The 12,695-nt window shown below is 40.4% G+C and overlaps 1 protein-coding gene across 2 annotated transcripts; it reads right to left on the bottom strand.

Annotated features, from left to right (window-relative positions):
* Nucleotides 1-764: 764 nt before the first annotated feature.
* On the bottom strand, nt 765-12,488 carry ARL1 (ADP ribosylation factor like GTPase 1). 2 transcript variants are annotated; one of them, XM_010599686.3, is made up of 6 exons: nt 12,283-12,487; nt 8,250-8,387; nt 5,177-5,258; nt 3,059-3,170; nt 2,373-2,551; nt 765-1,226 (listed from the first exon to the last, which is right to left on the bottom strand). In XM_010599686.3, exons 1-6 carry the CDS (start codon nt 12,284-12,286, stop codon nt 1,196-1,198), a joined length of 546 nt encoding a protein of 181 aa, XP_010597988.1. In that variant the 5' UTR covers nt 12,287-12,487; the 3' UTR covers nt 765-1,195. The 2 variants fall into 2 exon arrangements, with proteins under 2 accessions (XP_010597988.1, XP_023394601.1); XM_023538833.2 differs by lacking the exon at nt 8,250-8,387 and having other exon boundaries at nt 12,283-12,488.
* Between the last annotated feature and the right edge of the window lie 207 nt (nt 12,489-12,695).

The following is a 12,695-nucleotide window of genomic DNA, read 5'->3' as shown; positions in this document are numbered from 1 at the left end:
GTGTTGGAATGGGTAGTTTGAAAAGTTTTTTTTTACATGAATTCAGTTTGTTTTTTTAAAAAAACTATCTGATAGCCTAACAGTAAGCCTAATTTTTCAGATCAGAAATATTTAAGTTTATCCTAGAACCAGATTTTGACTTTTTGTCCATTTACACATCCAATTACAGGTAGATAAAAAGGAATATAATGCCTCTTAAGGTAGGTCTTTTTTTACTTTAAAGTGAATTTTTTTTGTTTAACATGCTGCAAATTCCATTTTTTACAACCTCATAGAGTTGTTTTCACTACCTCTGCCATTGAGCGCCTCTACTAGATAGAACTGATCTTGAATGTACTGCAACTACCCAATTAGCATAATTGCGCTTAATGGCCGTCTTTGTCACCAATCTGGGCATTTTCAGGAATATATGATGTAGCACAAAGGACAAGCTTCTGATCCAGAAATCCTGCTTTGAGCTGTTCCCTTCACTAGCATGCAACTTTGTGCAAGCCTAGCTATCGGAGCCTTGGGTCACATCCATAAAATGAATGACAGCCTGTTCCACCTATCTCACAGGGTTCCTATGCAGATCAACTAGGTCAATATACATAAAAAATCATTTGAAAACTATAAAGTACTATAAAATGACCATTACAGAGAAGTCACTGCAGTTAACCACTAAAATAATAATTTCAAATTCATGCCTATAACCCAAAACTTTTAAACTAACAACTTAATATAGTCAGTCAGTTAAGCAAATAAAGGCGATATTACACAAACAACATGTTTCTAGAGTACTGTATTGAGTCTAATCTTTGGGAAGAGTAAATTCATTTTAGGGAAAAAAAAAAATCTGTTATTTATTAGTGTTTACACAAACAAGCTTCAACCACTAATTCAAAAATAAGAGTTTTTCCCCCAACGAGAATGCATTCTTCAATAGGACTATATTTAAATCAGAATTCCATACAAACAGGTGTCTTAAGAAAGGAAGTATTTTCTATTATACAGAGGAGACATTCAGTTGGTTTAATCAAGATGAGTTACCCCTTGAACCAATACTCATTTTTCATCTTTACTGCAAAGGCTGCAGTCAGTCCAGTATATGCCAACAATTACGTGGTTTTAACATTTAGTAGTGTGACGCACACTTGACTGTTTCCAAAGGGACTTGTGACGTAGCTTTCATTTCAGAGGAGCAGAAGCGGTCCACTTACTGTCTGCTCTTTAATGTTTCAACTAACCTGTGGAAGGAAAAGGAATCGTTTCGTAAAATCAACTTCAAATAGTTCACTTTTTAGGTATAGAGGATGATCATTTATAATATAAATTTTATATTATCATTTAAAATGATGAAGGGTAATAAGATCAGAATAAGTTTATGGACTCAATTTCCATGAGGGCCTTTTAGCTGTGTTTAGCTGAGTATTTAGCTGAGGGTATTTAGGATCCCTGGGTGGTGCAAATGGTTAAGTGTTTGACTACTAGCCAAAAGGTTGGCAGTCTGAACCTACCGAGAGGTGCCTCAGAAAAAAGCCCTGGCTATCTACTTCTGAGAGGTTGTCACAGCCTTGGAAACCCTATGGAGCGATTCTACTCTGCAAACACAGGGTCACCATGAATCGGAAATGACCCAATGGCAACTAACAACAACAACGTTCTAGCTTTGAATTTGTCTATTCTTTATATGAATAATCAGAAAAGACCATATGTCTACTATCTTCCAGGCCACTACTACTGCCAGGCCAGCTGGGGGTGATTCAGGGATTAATACCAGTTTTAGTCCTCAAGGAGCTGATCACCTACTAAGTAAATGCACAAATCAAACTAACAATTACAAGACAGTGTAACAAGCACTACGCAGCAGATCTATGACAAGGGCATTTAACTGTGTGTGTGTGGTGAGGCAATGGGGGTACGTCAGGGAAGGTTCCTGAGAACAGGTGAGGTGAGGCAGAGAAAAAGCTAGAAAGTGGCAGAGTGCTGACCTGTTTAAATATCTATAGTTAGGTTGGTAAGGAGCCCTGGTGGCACAGTGGCTAAAGCACTCAGCTGGTAACCTAAAAGTCAGTCGTTCAAACCCACCAGGCACTCCATGGGAGAAAGACATGGTAGCCTGCTTCTGTAGAGATTACAGCCTTGGAAACCCTGTGGGGCAGTTCTCTGTCCTACAGGGTTACTATGAGTCGGAACCAACCTGGTGGCAATGGGGTTTTAATTACGCTGATGTGGTTGAAATAAAGGCAGACGCACATAAAGATCAGTGGGAGAAAAAGCTGCTACATAATCTGAATTTTATCCTCAAGACTAAAGGGCAATTACACATGTGTGTACGTATCCTTGCACACACACACAAATGGATAGAGGGCTTCTGAAAACATGACACTTGCCATTCCATTGCCTCATCAAGTCCAGTGCCTTTGGTTGCTGAAGTTTTGAATATTTGCCATTTTCGGTCCTTCAAGGCAGGTAATCCAAGTGAATTTGCCATTTCTGAGGGAGTCATGGCCTGTTCCATGTCCTGCTTATTTGCAAACACCACTAAAATGGCTTTTCTCAGCTCTTCTTCCTAAAGAAAATGGAAGATATTTCATTTTCCCAACCAATTTGCTCCAATTGAGTTCAAAAAGAAATTTCAAAAAAATGTTATTTTTAAAGTATATATTTTCTAATTATTAATGAACTCAATGTTTATTATAAATTAGCTGAAATTATAGAAAAGTATAAAGAAAGGAAGCATCGTCCATAATCCCACTGCCCAAACATTATCAACGTTAACATTTCGGGTATTTTCTACTAGTGCTTTGTTCTGTAGACAGTTATAGCTTATTCAGTAAACATATTTACAATTTAATTTCATATTTGCAGAATAGCTGTATTCCCTGCTTGGATTTTCTTTTTTTGTCTGCAAGAGGAATAAGAAGTAATTTGCATAAAAGAAAAAGATACCAAAGGCATTAAAAAAAAAAAAAAAACCCTGGATTCTTTTAAATTATTCCTGCAAATGACAATCTACACTGGAAACAACAAGAGCAAATGTAAATTATTTCTCCATATATTAATGAAGTTTTCTTACCTCCAACATGGCAACTAACTCTGATTTGGAAATGCCAATTCGGTCTCGGTCACAACTGTCTACTACATAAATGACTGCATCTGTGTTTGAATAATAACATCGCCAGTATGGCCTAGAGAAAGTTAAAAAAAAAACAAAGGAAGAATGATTATTTGAAAGAGTTACATGCCCAATCCTGCCCCACCGCACGTTACGATCACGGAATGATTCACCGTGGCTGTTGGACATATAGCATCTCTCTCAGATAAGGGATCGAAAGAATGTTGATTAACACTGAATCACAGGACCAAGGAGTTTCAGGATGAGTTCAGACTTCACGGCAAGAGAATGTATTTATAATCTATAAAATCACTAAATGTACAGCTAGAAAAGGTTACACACAGACCTGTTCATTACAGCTTATAAGTCTAACCAGGAACCCTTTAAGATAGCTTTTAAATTTTTTTAATGTGATTTTATAGTTACTCTAAATTGATCACTGAGGTTAGGTGTTAAATTGATCACTGAAGACACCAAGAAGTAGCAATGGCTAAAATTTGGAATGGGCTCAAAACCAGTTTCAAGAAATGTAACAAGTCAAAAGGAGCCAGGATGTTTGGGGAATGTACTGCTAACCTTATAAGATGGTACCATAGTGAGCAATCATCTTGTTGCCATCAAGTTGATTCCCACTCATGGCGACCCCATGTATGCAGAGTAAAACTGCTCCATAGGGTTTTCAAGGCTGCGACCTTTCAGCAGCAGATCGCCAGGCCTGTCTTTCAAGGAGCATCTGAGTGGGTTCAAACTGTCAACCTTTCAACTAGCAGTCAAGCATTCACAGTTGCCATGCCAAGTACAGAAAGCTGGTAGAGGAGACCTGAATTCTGGAGCACATCTACGTTCACATAATTAGCCCCAACTGCTTTCTCGTCTCCCCTCCAGACAGGAGCTGCCCACGTAGTCTCCTGTGTCTACTTGATCCAAGAAGCTCACGCCTCATCAGTATCATTTTCTATCTTATAGTCCAGTCCAATCCCTCTCGAAAGAGTTGGCTTTGGCAATAGTTCCAGTCTTGGGCTTACAGAAGGTCTGGGGACCATGACCTCCAGGGTCCTTCTCGTCTCAGTCAGACCATTAAGTCTGGTCTTTTTACAAGAATTTGAGGTCTGCATCCCGCTGCTCTCCTGCTCCCTCAGGGATTCTCTGTTGTGTTCCCTGTCAGGGCAGTCATTGATTGTAGCCGGGCGCCATCTAGTTCTTCTGGTCTCAGGCTGATGTAGTCTCTGCTTTACGTGGCCCTTTCTATCTCTTGGGCTCATAATTACCTTGTGTCTTTAGTGTTCTTCATTCTCCTTTGCTCCAGGTGGGTTGAGACCAATTGATGCATCTCAGATGGCTGCTTACTAGCGTTTAAGACCCCAGATGCCACTTACCAAAGTGGGATCCAGAATGTTTTCTTAATAGATTTTATTATGCCAATTGACCTAGATGTCCCCTGAAACCATGGTCCTCAAACCCCTACCCCTGCTACACTGGCCTTCAAAGCATTTGGTTTATTTAGGAAACTTCACTGCTTTTGGTTAGTCCAGTCACGCTGACCTCTCCTGTACTGTGTGTTGTCTTTCCCTTTGCCTGAAATAGTTCTTGCCTACTATCTAATTAATGAATACCCCTCTCCTTCCCTCCCTCCCCACTCTCGTAACCATCAAAGAATATTTTCTTCTCTGTTTAAACTATTTCTTGAGTTCTTATCATAGTGGTCTCATATAATATTTGTCCTTTTGCCTGTAAGGAATTTTTATAAATTCCAAAACAGTCCGTCTCCCTGAGGAAGGGGCTGACAAGAACTAAACAAAAGGGCATTTTTAGTTAAAAACTACTGAAGTCATTGGGTCTTGAAATTTCTGTGAAAATGTTTTTCATTTAAATGATACCTGAAAAACTGGCTTCCTTAAACAGGTTTTAATTTAGTCGATGCTCTTAAAGAAGAGAAATTTCAAATTGCACCTCATTTTAAACTAGGTGGCTCCCATTTAAGATACAAAGGAAGATATATTTTGGGTTAACTATTAACCCTTAAAAGAGCCAATAAACATTAAATACCACAAAATAAATAACCTGGGCTTTGTACCGTACCTGATGCTTGTCTGCCCTCCTAAATCCCAGACTTGGAATTTGAGGTTTTTGTATGTTACTGTCTCAACGTTAAATCCAATGGCTGAAAGAGAAATCAAACCAGTCATATGTGCAAGACTAACACAGTCTACCTTCAAAGTATCTGCTCCAATTAAATGGCTGCTTTACACACCGTCCTTGTCCTGTGCATGTAAACAATGGTAGAACTGTTGAATCGCATTATTGGTTGAGATATTATTACATTTTAAAGACAAGATAGTAAGCTGTGCAATATACACATATACATACCACCACCAAGTAGCAAGGTCAGCATGATCTTTAGGTTGTACGCAAATTCCCAGCCAGCTCAGGAAACATACAATTCTTTGTTGTTGTTAGCTGTGGTCGAGTTTGCCCCAACTCACAGTGACCCCATGCACGATGGAACAAAACGCTGCCCAGTCCTGTGCCATCCGATGATCAGGTGCGGGCTGGACAATGTTCCGTTGTGATCTATAGAATTTTCTTTGGCTGGTTTTTGGAAGTAGATTGCCAGGTCTTTCTTCCTAGACCATGTTAGTCCGGAAGTTCTGCTGAAACCTGTTCAGCATCATAGCAACAGGCAAGCCATCGCTGACAGACAGGAGGTGGCTGCACACGAGGTGCACTGGCTGAGAATCAAACCTGGGTATCCCAAATGGGAGGCGAGAATTATACCACTGAACCACCTCAATGAAAATCCTATTATGTTAAGCTCCCCTCAAAATACTGTACTAGCATACAAAAAGTACTCAGAAAGTTATTATTTAGAGAAAGTATAGTTGTAGATGAACTAGAAAAACCTGGAATTTTGGTAGCTAACAAATAAACAGCATTCAAAACCAAGAAAGACGAGACTCTAAACTTCACTGGGTAAGGACATAACTACAATGGCATACTGGTTTTTGGAAGCTGGGTTGTCTAAGGATGGCAATCTCACCTACCCTCTGCAAACATCCTCAAGATCTGACTTGGAATAATGTCAAAGCTGGATGGTCAAAGAGGTGTCCCATCCATTCTCTGTGCTACCACATGGGTAAGGCAGGATACTTCCATTTTCACTGAAAGGAAACTAAACGAATGTGGAGAGGATGCTGGAAAAAATTAGGAGTTTTATATACAGATACAGTTATATATACAAATGCTAGCTAGTATTTTACAAGCTTAAAAAAAATCAAAGTGAAAATGACTTGCCTGTACCAGGACAGTTAATTTTTGTTTTAGATTTAAGTGTATTCTGGTAAATCATGCTTATGAGTATTTGGCAAGTATGTCTATTACAACTAAAAAATAACCATATTATGAAAAACCTGAGTGACAAACTAAAGAGCAAGTTAGTGATGTCTCCCCAAGGATTAGGGAGCAATGTAATCACCTTACCTTCACCATGAACAAGAACCATTTTGTACACGCAAAGGACAAGAGTGGGGCATAAAGCAGCATTAACTGAAAAGTAATCCACTGTGCTGTGTGCACTGAAGGTGCCACCAAAGGACACCACAGCATATAAATGGACAACTCTGAGAAAAACCAAAGGACTGAAATTTGCTGAAGGTAGCAAAAAGAAATAATAGATGTTATGGGTCCAAAGGAAACCCTGGTGGTATAGTGGTTAAGAGCTACGGCTGCTAACCAAAAGGTCAGCAGTTCAAATCCACCAGGTCTTCCTTGGAAACCCTATAAATAGTTCTACTCTGCCCTTTAGGGTTGCTATGAGCCAGAATTGACTTGACGGCAACAGGTTTGGTTTGATTGGTATGGGTCCGAAACCTTTTTTTTTTTTTTAAATCTGCAAGTTTGAATATTAATAATGTAGAAATACCTTGAGTGACAGCAAAACTTTGGAAACATAATCTAAAGACACTCCAGCAAACTGTATGAATTTTTAAACTTAGTTTAAATGTACAGTGAAATCTGTGAGAGCTGGAACTCAGTTGGACTGCCTTGTTTTTCTAGGTCTCACAAGTTTTCCACCTTTGACAGGCACACACACCATTTTTCTACCGCTCTCTATTTAGTGGAAAATATTTGAGTTTTCCTTCTCTGACAGGTTTCTGCCTTATACAGGTTTTGGCTTTCACAGGTTTTACTGTATTATCTTCAAGTAAATTTAGGTCAACAAGTAAAAAATGTAAAAATAACAGTACTTTTAGTCAAACTAGACTGAGAATATTATTCTAAGATATCAACAACTGAGTTAAAGCTGCGGTGTTGCTTCTCTTGATTTAGGTCCCAGATTACTTCATCACTCATCTCGACAAGTCAGACCTTTTTAAAAGTAATCAACAGAATTACTTCAGAGAAATTAAACTGAACTAAAATAGTAATACAGAAAAACCCACTTCACGTGTAATAACATCACTTAGCATTACTATAATACTTTATACAGGTTTACGAAGTACTTTTATTTCCCCTCAAAGCCAGGGGATATTCATTTTACCAGTAAAGACACTAGTTCTCAAGGAGATTAAGAGACTTAACCAATGCCAATTTATAAAGAGCAAAACCCTGCCACATAGGAGGACCAACCAAACCAAACTCACTGCCGTCAGGTCCATTCCAACTCACAGCCATCCTATAGGACAGAGTAGAACTGTCCCACGGGGTTTCCAAGGAGCAGCAAACTGCCAACCTTTTGGTTAATAGCCGAGCTCTTAACCACTGTGTCACCAGAGCTCCGTGTAGTAGGACCCACCACCAAAACCCACTGCCATGGAGTTGATTCTGACTCATAGCGACCCTATAGGACAGAGTAGAACAGCCCCATAGTTTCCAAGGAGCGCCTGGTGGATCTGAACTGCTGACCTTTTGGTTAGCAGCCATATCACTTAACCACTATGCCACCAGGGTTTCCTGTAGGACAGTGGCCTTAAATTATACAAAACTGCATCTCAGTTTTTGGAAAAAATGTTACCAATATTATGTTCCTACTAGAAGTTTGCAAACCTTAATAATTATTATATAAATGATTTATCAATTCCAAGTCTGGACTTCAAAAATAAATTAGATGGAAACCAGGAAACTCCTACAATTAGTTTATCATACCAGCACTTACTAGGAATAGTAGTAACGACTTCTCCAACCTGTAATCTGTACAAAATTGTGGTTTTCCCTGCTCCATCTAATCCCAAAATTAAAATCCTCATTTCCCGGGTTCCAAACAGACTGGAAAAAATACTTGAGAAAAAGCCACCTAAAATAAAATAAAAACAAGTGTATTCAGTATCATTTTGTGAAAACAGATACTCAAAACATTAAATCTTGCTCTTTGGAAGCTATACCGAATTAAAAACTCTTTCCTCAGTTCATAAAAAAAAAAAAAGTTCATAGGTGCTTATTTTTGTTCACAGTGAAATAGACTATTCAACATCAAATAAGTATCTATTGATTACTACCATATACCAAATACTGTGCCAGGGAGGGCAAGAGGATACACTAAAGAATAAGAGAACAGGGCCCCTGCCCTGCTGGTGCTCAATTTCCAGTCAAGTGATTATAGATATCTAGCATGATCTCATTACTACCTCTAAAAATCCAAGGGCTGCTCAGAATGACAGTGAGGCAATGAGATCCCTGAATATGTGAAGCAATTATTATCACGATACAACAGTAGTGTCACCATGTTGCTGTTGTTAGGTGCCATCAAGTTGGTTCCAACTCTAAGCACAACAGAATGAAGTATTGCTGAGTCCTGTGCCATTCTCACGATCATTGCTATGCTTGAGCCCATCATTGCAGCCACTGTGTCAATCTATCTCATTGAGGGTCCTCCTCTCTTTGCTGACCCTCTACTTTACCAAGCATGATGTCCTTCTCCAGGGACTGGTTCTTCCTGATAACATGTCCAAAGTACATGAGCAGAAGTCTCACCACCCTCACTTCTAAGGAGCATTCTGGCTGTACTTCCAAAACAGATGTGTTCATTTTTTGGCAGTCCATGATCTATTCAATCTGCTTCACCAACACCATAACTCAAAGGCATCAGTTCTTCAGTTTTCCTTATTCATTGTCCAGCTTCGCAAGCATATACAGCAATTGAAAATACCATGGCTTGGTTCAGGCACACTTTAGTCCTCAAAATGACATCTTTGCTTTTTAACACTTTAAAGACGTCTTCTGCAGATCTGCCCCATGAAATACATCTTCTGATCTCTTGACTGCTGCTTCCATGGGTGCTGACTGTGGTTCCAAGTAAAATGACATCCTTGACAACTTCAATCTCTTCTCCATTTATCATGATGTTGCTTATTGGTCCTGCTGTGAAGATTTTTGTTTTATGTTGAGGTGTAATACATACTGAAGGCTGTGGTCTTTGATCTTCATCAGTAAGTGCTTCAAGCCCTCTTTGCTTTCAGCAAGCAAGGTTGTGCCATCTACATAATGTAGGTTGTTAATGAGTCTTCCTCCAATCCTGATGCCACATTTTTCTTTAGTCCAGCTTCTCAGATTATTTGCTTAGCATATGGACTGAATAAATATGGTGAAAAGGTACAGCCCTGAAGCACACCCTTCCTGATTTTAAACCATGTAGTATCTCCTTGTTTTTGTTGGAATGACTGCCTCTTGGTCTATGTACAGGTTCCTCATGAGTACATGTTCTGGCATTCTCATTCTTCAAATTAGTATCCACAATTTGTTATCATCCACACAGCTGAAGGCCTTTGCAAAGTCAATAAAACACACATAAACATCTTTCTGGTATTCTCTGCTTTCAGCCAAGATTCATCTGACATCAGCAGTGATATCCCCCGTTCCACATCCTCTTCTGAACCTAACTTGAACTTCTGGCAGTTCCCTGTTGATGCAATGCTACAACCACTTTTGACCTATCTTCAGCAAAATTTTATTTGTGCATGATATTGTTTGATAATTTCTGCATTCTGTTGGATCAACTTTCTTTGGAATGGGCACAAATATAGATCTCTGCCAGTCAGTTGGCTGTCTTCCAAATTTCTTAGCATAGAAGAGTGAGCACTTCCAGCATGCATCTGTTTGTTGAAACATTTATTTCAATTGGTATTCTGTCAATTCCTGGAGCCTTGTTTTTTGTCAATGCCTTCAGCGCAGCTTGGACTTCTTCCTTTAATACCATTGGTTCTTGACCATATGCTACCTCCTGATATGGTTGAACATCGACCAATTCTTTCGGCTGTAGCGACCTGTGCATTCCTTCCATCTTCTTTTGATGCTTCTTGCATCGTTCAATATTTTGCCCACAGACTCCTTCGATATTGCAACTAGAGGCTTGAATTTTTTTCTTAATTTCTTTCAGCTTGAGAAATGCAAAGCGTGTTCTTCCCTTTTGGTTTTCTAACTCCAGGTCTCTGCGCATGTCATTATCAATACTTTGTCTTCTCAAGCTGTCCTTTGAAATCTTCTGTTCAGCTCTTCTAGTTCATCATTTCTTCCTTTCGCTTTAGCTTCTCTACATTCAAGAAGTTTTAGAGTCTCTTCTGACATCCATTTTGGTCTTTTCTTTCTTTCCTGTCTTTTTAAAGACCTTCTGCTTTCTTCATGTATGATATCCTTGATGTCATTCTACAATCCGTCTGGTCTTCAGTCATTAATGTTCGATGTATCAAATCTATTCTCAAGATGGTCTCTAAATTCAGGTGGGATATACTCAAGACAGTGTTTTGGCTCTTGTGGATTTACTTTAATTTTCTTCAGCTTCAACTTGAACTTGCATACGAGCAGGTGATGATCTGTTTTGCAGTCGGCCCCTGGCCTTGCTCTGAATGATATTTAGCTTCTCCATTGTCTCTTTCCACAGATGTAGTCAATTTGATTACTGTATATTCCATCTGGCAAGGATGTATTGATAACTTCTGGTGACTGAAATGTGAAAGCTGAATACCAAGGAAAAGGATCGGTAGTTGGAAAATATGGCCTTGTGATAGAAATGATGCCAGAGACCACGTGACAGAATTTTGATGAAGCTTCAGAGTCTCTTTTTCAGTGTCACGGTTACTATCTCCAATTGCTGAGGTTTCTCCATTAAGCGATATAACTAGTACAAGATATTAAGACACAGAAGCCCAAAATGCCAACAATTATTTTTCATGGAAAGCCAATTTTTAAAAAAAACAACAAAAACCTAAAGCTGCAACCAATGCATCATAAAACATTTCCTGACATACGCGTGATATTGCGGAAAGTACAATAATAATATAGTAAAAAAAAAAGACAACAGAAGAGATGCCACACAATACATGATTATTTGACAAATGACACAATTAAGCTCTGAATCCGGGAAAGGGAATATACCAAGGGCTAGAGAACTCTGGGCAAGCTTAATAGCAGTGGAGTGACTTGACAAAGCCCTTTCTACCTTTTACAAGTAGAAAAGAGAGGAAAAAACACGGAAGGGGGCTGCGGAAGACAGGAAAGTGTTTGTGTTGTTCCGGACAGGAAGTAAACGCCCCAGGAAATTGTGGAGGGATTTAAACAAGCAAAGACTTTGCACCTTCATTTGGCTTCTGGAGGGCTTGGAGCAGAGTTATCTGATATACTTCCCCAATTATGAGACTAAATATTGACATTAAAATTTCATGCACTGACAGTAATGCCTTCCCCACTTCTTACTTCACCTTACTCTAAAGCTACAGATAAGCAGAAAAACTGTTATAGGACAACATTACAAGCTACACCTTCCATTTATATTCTTAAAACTGACAGCAGTCCCAGCGCCCTGGGACAGAATCAAGCTTCCACTGTCGGATCCGTTCTCATCGTTCACCCAAAAAACCGCAGCGAACCTGCGACCGACCATTGCCAGTCTTCACAAGACCAACCCTGCACAGCAAGTTGAGTGGGTTGGGTATGAGGGGGCGAGGGGAGTTCACGGTCAGGAGCAAGGACTCGGGGCCGGTCTCCCAGGCCGCAGCTCTCTGCAGTCATCCGCCCGCCTGGATGAAGGTAGGAAATTAACGAGAACGGAGGGGGACACCCGAGGCCGGGTCCACCCGCCCCTTGAGAAGGTGGCTGCTACTCTTTAGCTTCCCAGGGCGGCCCCTCGCCTCCTCCCGATCCCAGCCCTCGCCCAGACCCCTCCAGCGCTCCCGGGACCCCCTTCTTGGACTCCTCACCCATGATGAACCGCCTGCCTGTCCTCGCCGATCCTCAGAAACGGGCCCCAGCCTCGGGAGCGACACCTATCCGAGCCTCAGCGCCGCCACAGCTGCTCCCTCGGCCTCGGATTCAGGATCCTAGGCGGTTTCCTTTGAAGTCTGGTCAGCCAGCAACTTCCACGTCTGACTCCTGGCGGGGGCGGGAGCGTGGGGCGTCGAGACTGCGTGCTGGGAACGGTAACCTGAGCGTCAGCTTGGTCACTTTCGACGCGAGTCTCCTGAGGGGTAGGTGTAGAGACTGTGAACATTGGAGAGAAAAAAAAAATCAAGGACTGAGAGTACCTCCTGCTTCTGTTTTTCTGATAGAATGGGGTTCCTAAACCGGGAAATGTTAACTTTAAATTCTGGCGAATCTGCCAACTTCTGGCGAA

Source organism: Loxodonta africana, chromosome 4, assembly GCF_030014295.1.
Source record: "Loxodonta africana isolate mLoxAfr1 chromosome 4, mLoxAfr1.hap2, whole genome shotgun sequence".
NCBI lineage: Eukaryota > Metazoa > Chordata > Mammalia > Proboscidea > Elephantidae > Loxodonta > Loxodonta africana.
This window is presented reverse-complemented; position numbering and strand designations above follow the sequence as displayed.